This window comes from Sus scrofa, chromosome 13, assembly GCF_054392235.1.
Source record: "Sus scrofa isolate SSC_HxYL_T2T_F1_AM1 chromosome 13, Sscrofa_HxYL_maternal_Yorkshire_Landrace_v2.0, whole genome shotgun sequence".
NCBI classification, from domain to species: domain Eukaryota; kingdom Metazoa; phylum Chordata; class Mammalia; order Artiodactyla; family Suidae; genus Sus; species Sus scrofa.
Window position 1 is genome coordinate 155,608,535 of NC_139395.1, and position 21,435 is coordinate 155,629,969.

A 21,435-nucleotide genomic window follows, 5' to 3' on the forward strand; every position below is an offset into this window, starting at 1 on the left:
CATGGTTCCTGGTCAGATTCGTTTCCGCTGTGCCACGACAGGAACTCCATCAGTAATTTTTTTTAACTTATTTTTTTTCCCCCCTAATTTACTAAGATCTCCTCTAGTTGGCTGTTTGGGAGTATCTCTTTTTTGCAAAGCTCAGGGTCTTCCATTCGTTGACTGTGACCATGACTGTGGACTCTTAAAGTGAAAGTGGAGGAAGGGCCTGCACTAAATGTGAGCTTGCTCAGATCACTCACTGTCCTGTTCCAAGCCCTCCTCACGCTGGATCAGCCACACATCCGCTCTTCTCCTACTGCTCACCTGTGAGACACAGAGCAGACACACTGCCCCTGACAGGCCTTACACTCCTCTGCTCTGGTCCTTTCTGAGGCTCGAATCTAACTCATTCTTCAAGGCATACACCTAATAACATCTCCTTTGGAGCCTCCCCAGTCCACAGTCTCCTCCCTTCCACTTACCCCAGCACCCACTGTTAACACCCGGGCAGTACCATGCCATCAGGTTACCATTTTCTTTTTTTTTTTCTTTATTATGATTGATTGAATGATCCTTTTTCTTTTCATTTAGCGTGAACAATAATCTAACGGTCAACACTTTAGTTGTAGTGCAGTACTTCCCTGATATCTCTTACTTTTGGGGGTACCGTGGAATTTCGCTTAGTTTGGCCAAAAGCAAAAGAATGGGCTTGAGCAGAGTAATTAAAAATATGAATCAAGTAACCTGGAAAATTGTCTTTAGATCTTTTTCTTTTACTTATTGCTACTGGACAAAAGAAAGAAAATCAGAGCTGCAGCTTCTGGCCTACGCCACAGCTTGTAGCAACGCAGGATCCTGAATCCACTGAGGCCAGGGATTGAACACGCATCCTCACAGACATTATGTTGGGTTCATAACCTGCTAAGCCACAGTGGGAACTCTGCTGCTTCTTTTTGATATCCTTGAAGTCCCTTCTGCACACCCCTGTCATGATACTTTGGGTACCTATCCTCTCCCTCATTCAAAAAGCCTGAATAGGCTACTTCCACAGGTTGACCCTGTGCACAGGGTGGGTGCAGAGTTTCAGTTTCCCTTCCTAGTTTGTGAGCTTGCTGGGGGAAGGGATCGTGCCTTAACAATCTATGTAAGTCCACAGCCCATAGCAAGCATGTGAGGGAGAAGGGCAGAGTGCTTAAAAACGTGGATTTTTTTAAATCTGGATTCAAATCCTGGCTTTTACACTTCCTTACTAGGAGTCCTCCCTCACGTTAACAGATTCCTCTCTAAGCGAATGGAGATAATAGTAACTACCCATGGTAGGTGTGAGGAGAAATGAGATAATACATGGAGAACACTTAGGACAGTGCCTGATACCATGATAGGTGAGCCAAAAAAGTTAGCTAACAGTAATGGAAATAAGAATATTCTTTTTTTCCTAAATTTTCGTTTTTTTCTTTTTCCCTTTCTCTTTTCTTTCTTTTTTCTTTTTCGTTTCTTTTCTTTTTTTTTTTTCTTTTTTGGCCCCCCTGCAGCATATGGAGTTCCTGGGCCAGGGATCAGATCCCAGTCACAGTTGCAACCCATATGGCAGCAGCAACCAGATCCTTTAACCCACTGTTCTGATTGGGGATCAACCTGTGTCCTGGGGCTGCAGAGATCCTGCTGCACCACAGCAAGAACTCTGAAACAGAAATATTCTTAAACCACAATGAGCATTCATTGGTTTGTGTATCAGCCTTCCTTTCTTCAGAGGTTCTCATTACTTCCCTTTTGTGTGGCTCAAGTTGTTGGTTCTCACTCCAGGGACCACCCAGAGACTCAAGCTTATTAGTCTGGCACCAGTGATTGGTCCAAGGCTGGGCATGTGACCTGAACAGGCCCAATCAGAGTCCTCCCTGTATTTAATATAAGAAGACTGGGAGAAAGATGTTCTTTCTCGTTGCTAGGGTTGCTAGCCACATTCTCTACAGCTGTTAAGTAGAAAAGTGGGACGGATGGAGAGATTGAGACTGGAAGAGTTGAATCCCCAATTCCAGCTCTGCATTCCATTCTTTGAGCTTTCCCTCCTGCCTTCTCACTACGTGAGTAAATAAAATAATAGTAAAGTGTAAAGTAACATTTTTTGAGTACTTACTATGTATTAGACCTTGTGCTGAGAGCCTTAAACCTGTATTAACTAATTTAATATTCCCAAGAGACTTATGAGAAAGGTGTGAATCATTAACATTATTCCCATTTTACAGATCAAGAGGCTGAGGCATGGAGTGGTTATGCTAACTTGCTGAAGACTGTCCAGCCAATGACTGAGCCTGGACTTGGTACCCAGGCAGTCTTAACCACTTCACCACATTGTCTTACAAACTCTGCTTAAGTAAGTTTAACTCTGGCTTTTCTCTTGCAATGGAAAGACACCCTCTCCCCTGTCTCACCTGTAGAAGTCTCAGCTCCCAGTGGCTTCTCTTCTTCAGGCCAGTCTCCACTATCTGAACCCTGGAAAGAAAACTCTTCTAGGCTGGAAAGGGACTGTAGCTCCTTTGGAGGTGTTCTGCACGGGGTGCTGTTGGTGCTGATAACGGCCGACACACGGAGCGGCACGGACACAGCAAAGGGCTTGGAGATGTTCAGGGCCTTGCGCTGGTGACGGGGAGAGGGCTCCATCTGAAAGAGGCTGCTGGTAAAGACAGATTTGCTGGGGCTGTCGTTTGAGGTGTAGAACATACCCAGCATCTTCGGGGCTGTTTGCTCACTCTCGGGATCCTCGATGGGCCGGAATACCTTCAGCTGCTCCGGTGGCGGCCGGGCCTGAGAGCCCTGCATCTGACTTCGGTCATTGCTCACGTCAAAGCCCCCCTCCGCCCCCGCTGGCATCCCCTCCTGGCCCCATTCGCTCTCCTGCTTGCTGAGGTCACACGAGCTGCCAGTGCTAGTTGAATGCATTTTCACCGCTGGAATGAAAAATCCACCAGTGGTGACTGTTCGATTGAAATTTCCTTTGGTTTCTTTCCCTGGTGAAAAAGCAAACAAACATGGTCAGCAGCCTGGGCACACACACCTCACAGCCTTCTGGTAAGAATACCTGAATTCACACTATTCACAAGACTTGAATCTTGGAAAGGCACATAGCATGCTAATTAGGGCACAGCCATGCTAATAAAAATAACATCTGGTTGACAAGAGGAAGCATCTTCTTATGTGCACAGAATTCTGTTATGATGCCCTCATTTGCTGTTGAATCATACATATTTGTTTTAAGCTTTGCAGGTAAAGCAGTTTCCAAAAGAAAGTCCCTGCTAAAATTGCTAAACAGGGCAGCCATCCACCAAGCTTAATATTAAATGTAGATCGAGAAAAAATTAAAAGACAATGGGAGATGGTAGGAAAATGTTTCCTCAAAATGAAGAAGACCAATGGGCTGAAATAACAGAATCATGTTTCATTTTCAAACTTTTGAACTTCTTGTTTTAAGTCTTCTCTGGCAGATGGACCCAAACAGGGGTTTGATTTCCTAGCAAGGAAATAAATGCTGTTCTCAGCTAGACCTTTCCGCCTTTTTCCAGGCTTCCTCCTGCTGATTCAGAGGATGAGAAACTAGAAATGTAAATTAACTAAATGTTAGAAAGCCCAGTTATGAGGAGTGAGTTCCTGACTGACTTAGAAGTGTAGGCAAAGAAGAGAAAAATCTGCATGGGAAATAAATAAACTGAAGAGACTATGACTGAATTGCTGGGGATCTGGAAAATAATTCCCAACTAAGCATGAAGTTCTATGCCTTGGGTAACATTAGGTTTAAAGTTCTTGGCCCATTCTGTAGAAGTGTCATTATCTCTTAACACATGAGGAAACTGAAGCTTGAGAGACTCGATAACCTGCCCAATGCCCACAGAAGTGGTGACCTAGCTTCTGAAATATTAAATCCTGCAAAACTGGGCAAGGTCTGCCCCTGTGAGGTTTCAAAACCAAGCACATTGGTGAATATAAAGGTGAGAAAATGTTAAGAAGATCGAGTTAGCTTTAAAAAGACCTCACTGAATCTTCTACAAGTTTAGAATTATTTTTTGGAAGTTGTCCTGAAGATTTTCCTGCATTGTTTCAGGCTGCCTCACTTATCAAGGAACAAAATATCCTGTATTAAAGGAACTAGAAAGTCGTGGGATAAATATGAGGGACTTTAAATAGTCTGCTGTTAGGAATGCCCCATGTCTTTCTTTTTTTTTTTTTTTTTGTCTTTTTGCCATTTCTTGGGCTGCTCCTGCAGCATATGGAGGTTTCCAGGCTAGGGGTCGAATTGGAGCTGTAGCTGCCAGCCTACGCCAGAGCCACAGCAACTCGGGATCCGAGCAACCTACACCACAGCTCACGGCAAAGCCGGATTGTTAACCCACTGAGCAAGGGCAGGGACCGAACCCGCGACCTCATGGTTCCTAGTCGGATTCGTTAACCACTGCACCATGACGGGAACTCTCCCCATGTCTTATAAGTTGTAGCAGTGCTCATTGGCTGCTTAACAAAAACAGCAGAGAGGGCCACAGACAAGACAGCCCTTAAGGCTGGAGCTGTAAGAACTGACATGGTGAGGTGCACCTAGCAAGCACTATACACACATCTACTCCAACAAGCAATGATCAGCTCATGCCAGGCTGGTGCCCACCCATGAAGGTTTATTGATGAATGAGGAGTGGATCTACCAACTCAAAATCATGACCTGACAAACACAAATGAAGCTAATTCCCCATGGAAACACTTAAATTCACAGGTCTATGCCCCAGGGGGAGCCTCTTCTGCTTTAGTTTTCAGGTAGCGACCTTTTACCTCGTTAGGGTTTGAATGTAAAGAGGCTGCCATCTCCAGCTGTGGTTGATGGAAGGCTTGGAGAAAGATACCTCAGGGAGGGGCTATTGCCAGGGCTAGGTGAACCCCTGATGTTCAGGAGGGGTCAGAGAGGGATTTGGCTTGGGGGATTGTGCGAGACCGTGACAGGAGGTGAGCAGGTTCTGTGGTTGATGAAAGTGAGTCTGCTGTGGGAGCGCCTGTCTCTGGTCTCCCCACGTTGTAATCCCCAGTCCCGCCTCCAACTCTAAAAATCTCACCTTCCACAGGCACTGAGCACAGCGAGTCCATGCTTTTGGCTGGTCGGATAGTAGCCTTTTCCACTACAGACAAAAGAAAAAAATATTCCTGGTGAATGCACCTTAGGAGGAAGTGTTTAGAACAATAGTTCAAGCCATAAGTACAAAAGAGAAATTTCTTTAGGAAAGTTTTTCAAGTGTTTCTACTTTTCCCCTTTGGAAAACATTCCCCATTCCAATTTAGATGTTCCTACTTTCTTGAAGGGACTGCCCTCATAAAAATAGGGTATTTATCGGGTCATTGCTTGGCGAGGGTTCAATCCCTGGCCCAGGAGCTTCTGCATGCTGTGGACATAGCCAAAAATATATGTGTGTGTGTGTGTGTGTGGCATTTATAGATCAAAGGTTTATTCACATTTTACAGATAAAGATAAACTGCAATTTTGCCACATGGCTATTAGCAAATGAGGAGTCCTGAGTTCAATTTTATTGTACAGAAAAGATTCAAAGATTCATCTACAGGGTAGAATCCATGGAGCTCCAGGCAGCCCCTCCTATTTGGCTGGCCAGAAAGCAGTGTTCTTGGCTGCAGCTACATCTCTCAACACTGGGGAATTTGGTATGACAGGTGAGAGGGCCCAGGCTGACTTTTCTCTCTCTATCCCAGGAGTCACCTTCCTCCCACAGGCAGCTCTGCTCCTTGAGGTCTTCACACTGGTTGCTCCCTCAAGGCTCTCACCCACCAACCTCACTCTGGAGCAGATCCCAACCAAACCTTTTTTGAGCACCTGCTATGTGCCTGGCAGGTTCTAGGCATCTTTGTAAGCCTCCTAAGCAGGTTTTCAGAGGAGTGTGGTTTAATAAATAAAATGTTATTATTCCAGGCACAGGATTAAGCACTTTCACAAACATCATGTCTTTTCAGGAAGCCAACTTGGCTGGAAGGTAAGCTGTGGTGAGGATTAAGTTAACCCAGATTGAGTAAATGCTCAAGAAGAAGTAACTATGTTAATTGCTGTGATGTTATTCAGGATAAACTAGAGTTCAGCAACAAGGGGGAACCTAGGAGATGGTTCTAAAAGAAGCACTGAGTTAATTGGCTCTAACTCACATTGGACCCTAACATTGGGCCCTAACTCGCACTTGTTTTGGCCCTCTTTTAAAGTGCCCCCCTTATTCTTTTCTTTTTCTTTTTTTCTTTTTTAGGGCCACACCTGTGGCATATGGAGGTTCCCAGGCTAGGGGTTGAATCAGAGCTGCAGCCACCAGCCTAGGCCACAGCCACGCCAGATCTGAGCCACGTTTGCGACCTGCACCAGAGCTCACAACAATGCTGGATCCTTAACCCCCTGAGTGACACCAGGGATCCTCATGGATACCAGTTGGGTTCATGACCACTGAGCCACAATGAGAACTCCCAGTTCCCCATTTTTTCTTTCTTTCTCCACGCCCTGCTCCTTCTGAGAGGCTCTCAATCAGCCCCTTTGCCTCCCTGTTTTGGGGCTTCTGGGGCCCACTAGGCTATGGAAGGACACAGCAATATTCATCCAAAGCCCTGACAATGACAGGATCACCTTCCACCTCCTTCCATATGTAAGCCAGAATTCCCATCCTTAGAAGATCTACTATTCCCACAAACATACAGACTTCTAAAACAGCCTGGCCAGCATCCCTTCATTCATATATTCTGAGAGGAGACTCTGCCTTTGTTTTCCAGAAGCTGCATTTCTGGACTTCCTCTGGGTTTCCTGTATCAGCCTTTAGGGGTAGAGAACAGGTGACCCTAAATGTCGAGGAAGATGGACCATAGTTCTGCCTGCAGGGTCATCAGTATTCACCAGCTCCTGGTGGCCCTGGTGGCCCTGGTGGCCACAGCAGCTGCTTTTGGGAATAGCCCCCAGGAATTCCCTGGCTCCTTTTCTGGAGAGTAACTAAGCACTCAGGGCTCCTTGGCTTGTGACTATATGGGTGTCCCTTGGTACTCATGGGGGATTGGTTCCAGGACCTACACGGATACCAAAATCCACAGATGCTCAAGATCCTTATATAAAATGGTGTATGTACTACAGCCGGCCTTCCCTAACCATGGATTCTGCATTTGTGGAGATGGAGGGCTAACTGTATTTAGGTTATATTTTCCTGTCTGAGATCTTGGCCTCATGGAAATGCATCCACCAGTTTTATCTGAGTCCTTGAGGCTCCTCTTATTTATTTACTTATTTATTTATTGGTCTTTAGGCCCTCACCCACGGCATGTGGAAGTTCCCAGGCTAGGGGTCGAGTCGGAGCTACAGCTGTTGGCTTACACCCCAATCACAGCAACATCAGATCCGAGCCACATCTGCGACCTACACACAGCTCACGGTAACACCAGATCCCCAACCCACTGAGCGAGGCCAGGGATCAAACTGGCAACCTTGTGGTTCCTAGTGAGATTCCTTTCCGCTGTGCCACAACAGGAACTCCGAGGTTACTCTTTTAGATCATCTCTGTGGTTTTATTTCCCTGCTCAAAGGAGTTCACTTTGGAGGGTTCCCTAGAATCTTTCTGTTTGATAACATACAAATTCCAGTACACGAGTCTCTGGGAGACTTCAAAGTTTACAGATCTCGATTTAGTCAATACCCAAGTCTTTCTTACCTTTAGTATTTCTATTTCTGTTCCATTTTCTAAACATGAAATATCCCTTCACCTGAGCCACAACTGGAACTCTTAGTTCCCCCTTTTTTCTTTCAGCTGCCTCCCCCCTTGCTCCCCAACCCCCCAATACTGTTGATGGCGAATCAATTTTTTTTTTTTTTTCTGTTTACAGCCATACCTGTGGCATGTGGAAGGCCAGGAGCTGAATCGGAGCTGGAGCTGCATTGGCAGGCCTATGCCACAGCCACAGCAACACTGGATCCAAGCCACATCTGCTATCTATGCCACAGCTTGCAGCAAGGCAGGATCCTTAACCCACTGAGTGAGGCCAGGGATTGAAACCTGCATCCTACAGACACTGTGTCAAGTTGTTAACCCACTGAACCAAAATGGGAACTCCAGGCTTTTAAATGCTCTTCATTATGGAGGGTTTTTTTTTTTTTAAGATTTAAAAAATTATTTAAATATATTAACCCACCGACTTCCTTTTTTCACATGCGTGTTTCAACAAATAGCAAGCCCGTGTGCCACTTACAGTGACCATGCTGGTGAATTATGGCCATAAGGTTCCCTCTGCCCCTCAGTCTTTAGTTTCTAGGGTTCCAGCAACCCTCTTCTGGTGAAAAGTGGCCACTCAGGCAATATTAAGGCCACAGAGAGCCACTTATATTGACACTGATAGTTCTTTATCACCCCTGAGTACCATCAAAATTCAGCCAGTTGGATGATCTGATTAGCTTGTACATGAGATATGAGACCAGTGGTTTTTAACCCAGGCTGCATATCAGAATTCCCTGGGGGAGCTTTTAAAACTGATACTCTGACTTCACCAGAGCACTCCTGAGGCAGAGCTGCTGTGGGTGTGAACCACACTGTGGGTGATTCTGAGGTGCCGCTGAGCTGAGAGGTCTGGCCACAGATATCCTGTGCATTCTGTGAGTTTACCACCATTTGACCCAGCACCTTAGGCTTCTTCCTTTTGAAAACTACTTGGGGGTGGAAATCTTCCTAAGTCAAGATCAAAGCAAATCATTTATTCTATTTTTACTCACTTGTTTTGTTCTATTGTTTCAACTTTTCGTTTCTTGGCGAACCTCTTTGTGCCACCGATTCTGTAACTGCAGTTCTCTCTGATGTGCTTCAGCAAATCTATTCTTAGAACAGGAGTTTCTTGCCAGGTACTCCTCCTTTTAAATTCTCCTTGGAGGATCCTAATTTCTGATTTGTATCTGATCTATCATACCTATAGCGACCTGCCCTCTTCACCTGGGCTATCTTTCCATTTTGTGAAAGACATGTTTCCCCACATAATGAATATTACAGATGCCCCCCCAGAATCCATTTCCCTTCCCCCTTCTCACAGAGCCCTTGTGCTTCCTGGGGGCATCTGACTGTAATCCCGTTCCTCACAGCAGGGTTGGCTCAGGAACCCAGGCCTAAGCCCATCAGCACAAGGCACTCCCTTGGCCATAGTGATTGATCTATGTGACTCTTCAAAGGCTGATACTGGAGCAGGGGGAGGTGGACAGACACTTAATGGGGCTTTCTGGGACTTTCTGGGAAAGAAGGGTCCCTGCCCTTAAGAGCAAACTACCAGAAATGATGTTCTTTCTCCCTCTGGACATAGTGATAGTCAAAGACAAAGCCTAGAACTACTATAACCACTTTGTTGCAGCAAAGGAAGCCAGGCTGGGGATAAAGCTGATTCACCAAAAACAGCATAGCTTGGGAAAACTTAGGAAAAAGGAGACAGAGCCACTGTATTAAACCACCCCTGAAGCCTCCCTACATCTGGCTGTTCCAATAAATTCCCTCATTGCATAAGCTAATTGAGTTTGGTTTGCTATTATTTACAGCCCAAATTTCTGTAACTGCTATACCCTGTGACATCCCTCATTATTCCAATAGGCAAACACGATTTCTAATATCTGTGCTTTATGATCCTTGGTATACAATTGTCATAGGGGTTGAGTAAGGCTTTTAAAAATATTATCTCATTTTCTCCTATAGGCATTAGCTTTTTTTCCCCAAATCTTTATTATTAAGAATGTCAAATATTCAGAAAAGTTGAAGACCTCTAAACCTACCACCTAGATTGACATTTTGCCAAAGATTCACTTTATCTATTTCTACCTATGTACCTATGTTTTGCTGTATCATTTGAAAGAGAATTTTAGTACTTTGACAATTCATCCTTAAATACTTCAACTTTAGTATATGTCTCCTAAGAACCATCAGCACATTATGAAAATTTACTATTCTTATATATCATCCAAAATCCAATCTATTTGTCCCCAAATTATCTTCTGTAGTCCTTTTTTTTTTTAAAAAACTAGGATTCAGTCAATATTTGCTCATTGCATTTGTACATTTACCTTTTACTACTTCTCTTCATAACTACTGCCTCATTCTTTTTTAGGGCCTCACCCATGGCATATGGAAATTCCTAGACTAGGGGTCGAATTGGAACTACAGCCACCAGCCTATGTCACAGCCACAGCAATGCAGAATCTGAGCCATATCTGTGCCCTATACCGAAGCTCACAGCAATGCTAGATCCCCAACCCACTGAGTGAGGCCAGGGATTGAACACTCATCCTCATGGATACTAGTCAGATTCGTTTCTGCTGTGCCACAACAGGAACTCCCCTACTGCCTCATTTTTTTTTTTTTTTTTTTTTTTTTTTTGTCTTTTTAGCTATTTCTTGGGCCGCTCCGGCGGCATATGGAGGTTCCCAGGCTAGGGGTCGAATCGGAGCTGTAGCCACCAGCCTATGCCAGAGCCACAGCAACGAGGGATCCAAGCCGCGTCTGCAACCTACACCACAGCTCACGGCAACGCCAGATCGTTAACCCACTGAGCAAGGGCAGGGACCGAACCCGCAACCTCATGGTTCCTAGTCGGATTCGTTAACCACTGCACCATGACGGGAACTCCCTGCCTCATTTTTTAAAAATCATGCTTTCAATCTATAACCTCAAAGTCATTATGATACATTTTTTTTGGCTTCTGTTTCTGACACCACATTCAGCAGGATTGGTTATATTCCCTATTATATAGTGGTTCCCTCCTGTATCAATTCCTATTTACTACTCAGATATCATTCCCACAGGGCAGCAACCCTGTTTAAAAATCATGACCTTGATCCTGGGGGGAAAGAAACAGATCTTTCACACAGCAGAGTTCAATGAATAAGATTCAAATTCATGGATGAAACTACCAGGGGAAAAAAGGGCATTTGCATAGTCTGAAACTATCTCCCACAAGATAACTTATTAATTGCAGAGGAAAAAACAGTAACTTTACAGGGACCAACCTTGTAGATGACACTTTAACCAAGTGATCAAAGTTAACAACACCAAGGATAAAACAGTGACCTCACATGCCCTGCCCACTCCCCACCACGATGCACTGAGTCAGGCACAGAATTCATAACCTGAATCTAACCATGAGGAAACATCAGACAACTCCAAACTGAGGTAGAGTCTGCAAAATAAATGGCCAAACGCTTCCAAAGTGTTACGGTCAGGAAGACTGAGCAACTGTCCTAAGTTGGAGGATTAAGGAGGCATGACATCTAAATGCCATGCGGGTTCCTGGATTGGATCCTAGGCCGGACAAAGGACATTAGTAGAACAACTGGCCAAATATAATTAAGGTCTGTAAATTATTTAATAGTATTATATCAACATTCGTTTTATGGTTTTGACCATTGTATTACAGTTATCAATATGTTAACATTTTGGGGAACTGTGTGAAGGTTTATGGGTTCTCTGTGTGTATTTTTGTAAATTTAAAATTATTTTCCGACTAGGAACCCCAATGGCGAGTTAAGGATCCGGCATTGCTGTGAGCTGTGGTGTAGGTTGCAGATGCGGCTTGGACCCCACGTTGCTATGGCTGTGGTGTAGGCTGGCAGCTGCAGCTCCAATTCAACCCCTAGCCTGGGAACCTCCATATGCCATGGGTGTGGCCCTAAGAAGACAAAAAGACAAAAAAACAAAAAACAAAAAACAAAAAAACTCTTTTAAAAAACCAAAAAGACTCTTTAGTAAATTTATAAATTACTCTTTCAGGGTTAGTGAGTTTGATGTAATCAAACCAAAGACTTAAGAAACAGAACTGAAAAAAATAATAGGGAAATTCCTTTATGGTATAGCAGGATCCTGGCGTAGGTTGCAACTACAACTTGAGTCTGATTCCATATGCCACAGGTGCAGCCAAAAAAAAATAGGTTGTGCATATGTATATATCTTATAAACATAACTGCTGTTGATTCTTACCTGAGAGCCTCTGTCCTCTCACAAATACGCTCCCATTTCTGCTCAGCTTTGATTTGGAGTCTGATCCAGAACGTCCCAGGTTAAATATTGATTTCCATTTCTTTGACTTACTGGAGAGCTTTCTTCTAAAAGAGCCAAACCATAGGGGTTAATTTGGTAACTGGACATCTCAATGGGACTGGTTTTTTTGGTTTTTTGTTTTTTTGGTTTTTTTGGTCTGTGTCTTTGACATGTGGAAGTTTCCTGGGCCAGGGATCAAACCTGTGCCACAGCAGCAACCTCAAGCAGTAAACAGTGAAGGCCTCTGCACTACAAGGGAACACCATCAATGGGACTTTTAAATTGAGAAGGAACACTCCAAACATGTTCTTAGTTATGAACAGCTCTGACATGGCAAGAAATTTCTCTCTAGGAGTTCCTGTGGTGGCGCAGCGGAAAGGAATCCGACTAGGGACCATGAGGTTGCGTGTTGGATCCCTGGCCCTGCTCAGTGGGTTAAGGATCTGGCATTGCCATGAGCTGTGATGTAGGTTGCAGATGTGGCTCAGATCTGGCATTGCTGTGGCTGTGGTGTAGGCTGGAAGCTGTAGCTCCAATTCGACCCCTAATCTGGGAACCTCCATATGCCGCAGGTGAGGCCCTGAAAAGACAAAAGCCAAAAACAAAAAGAAAGAAATTCCTTTCTAAAATCCAAGTTGAGCCTGATGCTCACCCTGTCTGGGGATGCCACTGGTGAATCAGCATGAAGGACCATATTCCCCAGAGAAAGGGGCAAAGATGTTCTATTACAGGCGGGGTGAGGGCTAACAGAGGCAGGGGTCAGTGGGAGACTCAGAGATCACAGACTACCACAGTTCTGGGAATTCCAGTAGGAATTCTGGGAAGTACTTTAGTCCCTGGTTTTCAAAGACACCTAGCCCTTACAGGAGCAAACAGTGAAAGCCAGAGACCTCAGTCCTGTTATGCTCCCTGCACTGCTGCCACACTGCTGGGACCTCATAGGGGAGGAGAGGGCTGGTGAAGGCCTTTTTGGACTGAAAAGGGGGTGGGTAAGAAAGCTGCATGGAAGAAAGCCTGGCCTCGGAGAGTTATAGGCTGCTGGGTGTGGTCAGCGGTCATTGCAGAGAAAGGCAGAGGGCAGTCACTGTTTTTCTGGCTTTGTCTCTCATTTCCCTGATGAGGCAGGGTTGAGTGCTAGATTGGGCCCAGAGGGCCTGGTGCCACCAGAGGTCACCACAATGGCCTTGTCTGGCTCTGGCTCACCCAGCCATCAGACTTCATAAAGTTTGGGATGAAACTGCAACTTGTAGGTACCACAAATGCAGGGTTCTCACAGAACATCCAGATCTCAAGCCCAGCATGTTTTCACGATTCCTCTGAGATAGATCTGCAGTGTTTAGTGGTTTCTTTAGGATCTGGTCTGATGTTTTCAAGCCCTTGGCCTTCGGTGGATTTTATAAGATCGAATACCTTGAGGTATAGTGCACCCCGGATGTAGATGAAAGCTCAGGGAAAATGCACTTGATGGTCCTTCCGAGGGACTCTTCTCCCTGATCCCTGGAAGTCTTGTTCTCCAGGGATTTATGGGGAGGAGCAGTGGGGCTCAGTATTGAGAGAGCGCCATCCCTGCACTCCAGGAAATGGAGGGGTATTTCGCCAGGTGAGTTCCAGGTGCCTTTCCCAGAGCACGCAGTGTGGCAGGTGCCCCCTACAGCTGTGCAATGTGGCAGTGCCCTTTCTCCCTCCTGAGAGGGAACCAGCCACGCCACCATGGGGAAGACTCTGACAAGGGGTCTGTTTCCACACCCCCTTTCACGGACCAAACAGCAGGATGACACTCTTCAGTGAAAAGATTGCTGATCAGCCCTTCCACCTACTATCTGCCTAGAATTTAGGACTCCTGCTTCAGTCACTGCCTCCTTTTCACAGTGGGTTGGGATGGGGAGGTAGGAGGGGAAGAGGGGTGTATGCAGACCAGGGTTACAACAGAGGGAGTGAGAAGGAGAAAGGAGGAAGGAAGGACTCTGACAGGTAAGAGAAGAGGAACAGAAGCAGGGATGCATGTCCCCAAGTGCCACGTGCTCAGAGCTCTCAGTCAGAGTGGCGCTCTCTGTCACCTTGTCTTCTATCCATCTCTGTGCCTTGTGTCATGTCCCATGGAGGAGTGGGTCAAGTTTTGTTTTTAGCAAATTTCCTCTTGAAAATGCCAAGCCTATTTTTGCCTAAACTAAGGATTAAGGGATTTTAATTATGATTCTTAACACCTATGAGCCCTACCTCCACCATGGTACAGGGTGGGGGGGTCTCTAGCGGGAGATGAAGGTCTTGATGACTTTGGGGCAGTGAGTGAAGGCATCAGTGACTGTTATGGAGACAGCTCCCTTCTCTTCTGGGAGGCTTCGTTACACCCCAACCCAGGCCACACACCCTGTCCATGCTGCCATCACAGCCCAGAAACCCTATCACTTCTTCCTCTATCCCTCACCATCCACATATCTCCCAGAAATTGAAAGTAGGCCACTTACTTGTTGTCTGGTAACTCAAGGACAGTGTGGAAGAGGGTGCCCATGGGAGGGACAATCTCAGGCAGGCTATTCTCTCTTCTTTCCTTCCGAGCAGGATGGTTAGTGGCCAGGCTCCGGGCCTGAGCTTCCTCCAGACTCACCAACTTCATGGGCAGCGAGAGGGCTGGCAAGGTCAGGCTCTTCATGATGGGCCGGTTTTCTGTAAAGGGGGAGAAGATCCCATTGAGTTCATGGAAGGAGGCCTATGTTCCAGGTCCAGCCAGAACCCCCATCCATAGCCCCTCTATTCCTGACTTCCTGTCAGGGGCTTCTCTTGGGCATGGTGGGGTCTGGGACAAAGGCTGCCCACAAGAATATGACAGCCGTCCTGGCCAGACCGGCCAGAGGGCACACAGGCGCTTCCAAAGGTAGCGGGCACTTCCTATACTTTTCAGAGATGGACCATTCATTCATCCATTCATTCACACAAAAAGCATATTGAGCATGTACTGTGGGCCTAAGTAATAGCAGTGGGTATTTACTCCTGGAAACTGCCTAGTGCTTTGGTCAGGTGGGAATGTGTGCTGAGCCACAGAGGTAGCCGCACTCAGCTATGGTACACCAAGAGACTATATACCACTCTACTTGTGTTATGTGTAATAAAAAACATACAACACCAGAGAAATTACAAAGTATATAATAAAACCAATGGAAAAAAAATTCTAACAGTCTCTTCCAACAGCCATACATTGGTGCTTTGGTCTTTGGCACCTCCTAGGGTGGGGCGCCCACTTTGGAGGCTGTGTTGCCTCTCGCTACAAGGGCTGACTTTCTACAAGGCAGTGAGCTCCTTTCCACCTCAGAGCTCTTACACAACCAGGTCTCCATGCTTGGAACATTCGTCCCCCAGATCCTCATATGGCTGGATCCCTTCGTCGTTCAGGCCTCAGGTCAAAGATCACTTCCTCAGAGACCATGTCCACTCTGTACCAAAATTATACCCCAAGTCACTGACCATTGCATTACCCTGCTGTACTTTCTTCACAGCATTTATTGTCTTTGAAGTGATAATTAATTAATTAACTAATTAATCTTTTTAGGGCTGCACCCTAGGCATATGGACATTCCCAGGCTAGGGTTCGAATCGGAGCTGCAGCTGCTGGCCTACACCACAGCTCATGGCAACACTGGATCCTTAATCCACTGAGCAGAGCCCAGGGATTGAACCTGAATCCTAATGGCTATTCGTCAGGTTCGTTAAAACACTGAGCCACAATGGGAACTCCGATAATGTATTTATTTGAAAACTCATTTATTGTTTGTCTTTCCAACCAGGCCATAGCTCTCTGCAGGGCAGGGCCTTTGCCGTTTGGAGCACTGATGTATCCCCAGCATCTGAACAGTGCCCAGAACCACACAGGAGGTGCTCAATACATATTTATGGCTTAATAAACCTTGGGTATATCCCAGTCTCTCTGGCCTCATTGCTCTCATTTATCAATTAAAGGTGTTGGATTCTATAACTTCTAAGATCTTTTCAATTTAAAATAGAACCCTATTTCTAAATCTCAAATTCCAGAGGGTATGGCTTATTCCCTTTTGCGTAAACATTAAGTATGGGACCAAAGTCAATAAAAATTCACAACAAGAACATTTAAAAGCACTGAATGGTAAAAATTGGAGGCAATCAAGAGTTAAAGGCTCATGAGGAAACTGGATTTCAATATGTAGGATACAAGCTGATTCAGGCAATGGTCATAAAGGGAACAGGCATTTCCAGGTTGGAATTAGGAACATCCTTAACACTAACAGTTACGAATGGAATTTGCTGTCAAGAAGAACATTTCCCCAAAGTCATTAATTCTTCACAATGGTTTATTTATCGTTTTTCCTCACAGAGGAAGCACAAGGTAAGGAAAACAGCACAGGCTGGAAGATTTAGGTTCAATGTTCTGCCTACCAGTGACCAGCTTGTGGCTCTGGGCAGTTACTAAGCTTTTCTGGTTCTCTGGTTCTTAATGTATAAAATAAGGTTGATAACAACTTTATGACAGTTGTTGTGATAAGTCAATGAGATGATGTATGTGGAGTGCCTGCCAAAGGTCTGGGCACAGAATAAGTCCCCACTAAATTGTTGGTTGCCTCAAAATGATGAGTGAATGAATGTATATTATTTCTCATTTACTTTCAGAAAAGATTTATATAGCTACCATAAAAAATACATCTGTAATGGGAGAGTTAAAGATAAAAGAAATATCAGCCACTCCTAGGCATATAGCCAAGAGTATTAAAAACACATTCACATGAAAACCTATACATGAATGTTCACAGCAATATTAATTAGTCACGACAACCCAAAAATAGAAACAATCCAATTGTCCATCAACTGGTGAATGGATAAAATGTGGTATATCCATACAATAGAATATTATCCAGCCATAAAAAAATGAAATGCCAACACATGAAAACATATGCTAAGTGAAAGGAGTCAGTCACCAAAGACCACATGTTATATGATTTCACTTATATGAAATGTGCAGAAGAGGCAAATACACAGAAACAGAAGGCAGATTAATGGCTGCCAGAGTCTGGGGGAGGGAAAGACATGGACTGACTGTTTAATGGGTGTGGGGTTTCTTTTTTGGAATGATGACAATATTCTGGAATTAGATAGTGGTGGTGGCTGCACAATTCTGTGAATACACTAAAAACCACTGAAATGTACACTTTAAAATGATTAAAGCAGTGAATTTTATGGTATGTGAATTCTAAGTCAAAAAAAATTTTTTTAAAGAAAGATCATAAACCACACAGAGGACAGGATAGGGGTGGGAACAATTATACAAGAAATCGAAATTTGAGATTAATTTCAGTTGAATACTCTGATGGCTAATTGACTTTCCCAAGTATTTTAGCTGAACTGGAAAAGAACACTTTGATCAGCTAACACAAATATCTTGCAGATTTGGTTCTCCCACATTACGGGTTCTCCAAGTGTGGACCCTGACCAGCAGCAGCAGCATCACCGGGAAACTTGTTAGAAATAAAATTTTCAGGAGTTCCCGTCATGGCTCAGTGGTTAAAGAATCTGACTACAAATGACAAGGTTGCAGATTCGATCCCTGGCCTCGCTCAGTGGGTTAAGGATCTGGCATTGCCGGGAGCTGAGATGTAGGCTGGCGGCTGCAGCTCCAATTGGACTCCTAGCCTGGGAACCTCCATATGCCATGGGTGCGGCCCTAGAAAAGACAAAAACAAAAAGAAAACCCCCTTTGGAGTTCCCATCGTGGCTCAGTGGTTAATGAATCCAACTAGGAACCATGAGGTTGCAGGTTCGATCCTGGCCTCGCTCAGTGGGTTAAGGATCCGGCGTTGCCGTGAGCTGTGCTGTAGGTTGCAGACACGGCTTGGATCCCGGGTTGCTGTGGCTCTGGCATAGGCCAGCGGCTACAGCTCTGATTAGACCCCTAGCCTGGGAACCTCCATATGCCGTGGGAGTGGCCCTAGAAAAGACAAAAAAAAAAGAAAAGAAAAAAAAAAAGAAAATTTTCAGCAGCACCGCAGACATGCTGAATCAGAAACTCCGGGGATGAAGTCTAGTGATCTGTGTCCAGGTTATGTGACATACACTAATGTTGGAAAACCACTCTTAAACAAATGGCAGTTAACCAGGCTCCTTGACAGCTGGATTTTTTATTTTTACAAATTAGGCTCATATGAGTTCAAGGTGCATAAACGAATTCATCCTTAGGGTTAACTATGTTATTGTGAGGACTAAAACATCACATCTTTCTTCTCACTACCTCCAGCCTGAAATAGCTGTATTTTTCTCACATTGTGGCTACTTCGGGTTTCAGTGCTAGCTAGTACACGCCCACAGGCACACAACCACACACTCATTGTTGTATGCCTAGTGCCTAGTGCAGGGCAGAACAAAGTAAGCACTCAATAAATTCTTAGGAAGAGAAGGCATTCTGAATATACATGTGAGTATGAGCAGAACGCCTCTTGACTCATTCACTTAAGACTTCTCGGGAGTTCCTGCTGTGGCTCAGGGGGTTAACAACCCGACTAGTATCCATGAGGATGGAGTCTGATCACTGGCCTCACTCAGTGGGTTAAGGATCCTGCATTGCCACAATTTGTGGCATAGGTCTTGGATACGGCTCAAATCTGGCATTGCAGTGGGTGTGATGTAGGCTGGCAGCAGCAGCTCCGATTGGACCCCTAGTCTGGGAACTTCCATATGCCACAGTGTGGCTCTACAAAGCAAAAAAAAAAAAAAAAAAAGACTTCTGAAATATCATACTGAAAGTAAAGACGAAATTTAATAATTAAAGATAAGAATATCACCAGTGCCTCTAGATATAATAGTAGGATGAGTTTAAGAACTCACTAAGGGAGTTCCCTTTGTGGCTCAGTGGAAATGAATCTGACTACGCATCCATGAGGATGCAGGTTCAATCCCTGACCTCACTCAGTTGGTTAAGCATCCGGAGTTGCCACGAGCTGTGGTGTAGGTCACAGACTCAGTTCAGATCTGACGTTGCTGTGGCTGTGGTGTAGGCCAGCATCTATGGCTCCAATTCGAACCCTAGCCTGGGAACCTCCAAATGCTGCAGGTGCACCCCTAAAAAAAGACAAAAAAGAGAACTCACTAAGGAGTTCCTTGGGGTCCTAGTGGTTAAGGATCTGTCGTTGTCACTGCTGTGGCTCAAGTTTGATCCGTGGCCAGGGAAATTTCACATGCTGCGGGCATAGCCAAAAACAAAAAAACAAAACAAAAAACCCACAACCAAAAAACCACACCTCATTCAAATCTGAATGCTATTGAGTTCACCACATTCATGGGATAGGCCATGTCTGCAACTTGTCAGAAACATGCTACAGCCACAAGAAAACACATCACACTTGTGCTGTATAGGTACACTTATAAGAATGAACAATCCCCAGACACTGACATGCAGTGTAGTCAGCACACACACACACACAGAGAGCTGACAACTGGAACTAGAATCCAGCCCACCCTAACTTACTCTGGGGCCCTGTGACTAAGGCAAGGAAGGAGGGTAGGCGGGCATGGTGTATGCCAGGAAGAGCCATACCATCGTTATCCAGAGACCCAGGTGAGCCGTTGTTAAAGATTTGATCTACATGATTCAGTATGAATTCAATCACCACCTGCTGAACCCGGACTGCAAGGAAGGCTGCATCTCCATTGCAACCAGTGGCTTCAATTTCTTTGGACCTGAACCATGAAAGAAACACATTCAGTGAATGAGTCTGTGCTACCACCTGAAGCCTAAGGGGGAGTCAGCAGGCCTTTTGTATAAACTCCAGCTCCTTAAGGACTACAGTTTTTTAATCTGTAGAGTATTTTAAATATTTAAGATACATTAAAGGGACTTTTCAAAGGCTGTGAAGCCCAGCACACTGGACATAATGCAAAGGGTTGCCAGGAATTATCCACTGCCAGACTGCAAACACTCTATTAGTGATATACAGGAACTGATTTTTTTTTTTTCTTTAGAGCATCCCCTTCCACCTCAACCCAATTATTCTAAGGGCAGGTCATTATTTATGGAGTTATATGAAGCAGTTCATTCAGGTTATGGTCAGCTGGGAACCCACCAAAACCAACAAAAGCCAAGGAGCCCCAATGACCAAGAAAGTCCTTTTCAGGAAATTATAATATAGACCCATAACATTGGCCACATCTCAGTTGCAGCCAGAAAATACCTCTGGGTTCCAGAATTTCCAAGATTAGCAGGCAAAGGCTATTTAAAAATCACCTTGAGGAGTTCCCGTCGTGGCCCAGTGGTTAACGAATCTGACTAGGAACCATGAGGTTGCGGGTTTGATCCCTGGCCTTGCTCAGTGGGTTAAGGATCCCGTGCTGTGAGCTGTGATGTAGGTGGCAGATGTGGCTTGGATCTGGCATTGTTGTGGCTCTGGCGTAGGCCAGCATCTACAGCTCTGATTCGACCCCTAGCCTGGGAACTTCCATATGCCATGGGAAACGCCCTAGAAATGGCAAAAAAGACCCCCCCCCCCAAAAAAAAAAATCACCTTGAATTCCCATGTGTGCCAGATAACCACTAAGCCAAAGGTTTGTCTTCAAGGTGTTTCACTTTTGAAGAATCTAGTCTTTGTTTGAACTGGGGACTGGGGTGGTGAGAAGGTCAGGGGTTGGTGGTTACCTGAGGAGATTTGGCGCCCACACCAGGGCCAGGTTCCTGGCATGCATGTTGGTCTTGCTGCTGAAGGAGGCGATGTGGGCCAGGTGTCGAATCAGGTATTCCAAGGTCCTGTAATGGTTCATTTAAAAAACCAACCGACCAAAATCCAAAGAAACAAACAAAAAACAAAGGAAGAAACATCAGAGCCTGTGTGAAGCCTGACATCTGGAGATAATATCTAAGTTTGAATTTAAGAGACTCTGAATGTTTCTATCTCATGAATTTTGGAGGACTATCAAGAAGATGTCAAGATGGATGAGGAGTGATTTTCTTGGCTCTGGATGTGCTAGCTACGGGTGGGGAAGAGACCATCACAATAGAAATCAGCTGAGGCCCTTGAGGCACCAGCCAGGGACAGAACTGGGACTCACAGCACTGGAGCCTGTGCCTCCTTCACCAGGCAGCATCTCCACCACGCTGTCTGAAAGCTCATCTCAGCTCCCACTGTAATTCTTCTAGCTGCAGGTACCTTGGTGCTTGTTAGGGAGTTCACTTCATGGGTGAATGATGTCTATTACCGCCGGGAAGTTCTTTCTTGTTCCACATCAAAATTTGCCCCCTTGTAAAAGATGGGCAGGAAGTTCCCTTGTGGCTCAGCGGAAAAGAATCCAACTAGCATCCATGAAGATTCGGGTTCGATCCCTGGCATCCTCAGTGGATCCTTAGTGGGTTGGGGATCTGACATTGCTGTGGCTGTGGCATAGGCCAGCAGCTGCAGCT

At 45.2% G+C, this 21,435-nt stretch overlaps 1 protein-coding gene and 1 long non-coding RNA gene across 2 annotated transcripts in view; one reads left to right on the forward strand and one right to left on the reverse strand.

The window, feature by feature from the left end:
• The window catches only part of ARHGAP31 (Rho GTPase activating protein 31), a 111,181-nt gene that overhangs the window by 11,934 nt on the left and 77,812 nt on the right, over window positions 1-21,435 (reverse strand). The window contains exons 5-10 of the mRNA XM_021070330.2: window positions 20,677-20,784; window positions 19,582-19,724; window positions 14,498-14,696; window positions 11,973-12,097; window positions 5,070-5,132; window positions 2,412-2,987 (exon numbers count right to left, since the gene is read on the reverse strand). Of these exons, the coding sequence (XP_020925989.1) occupies window positions 2,412-2,987; window positions 5,070-5,132; window positions 11,973-12,097; window positions 14,498-14,696; window positions 19,582-19,724; window positions 20,677-20,784 (1,214 nt within the window). The remainder of the gene's footprint in view (window positions 1-2,411; window positions 2,988-5,069; window positions 5,133-11,972; window positions 12,098-14,497; window positions 14,697-19,581; window positions 19,725-20,676; window positions 20,785-21,435) is intronic.
• Window positions 1,892-3,695, forward strand: LOC146397720 (uncharacterized). The gene is made up of 2 exons (XR_014824798.1): window positions 1,892-2,063; window positions 2,226-3,695. It is a non-coding gene; the product is annotated as an uncharacterized LOC146397720 (long non-coding RNA).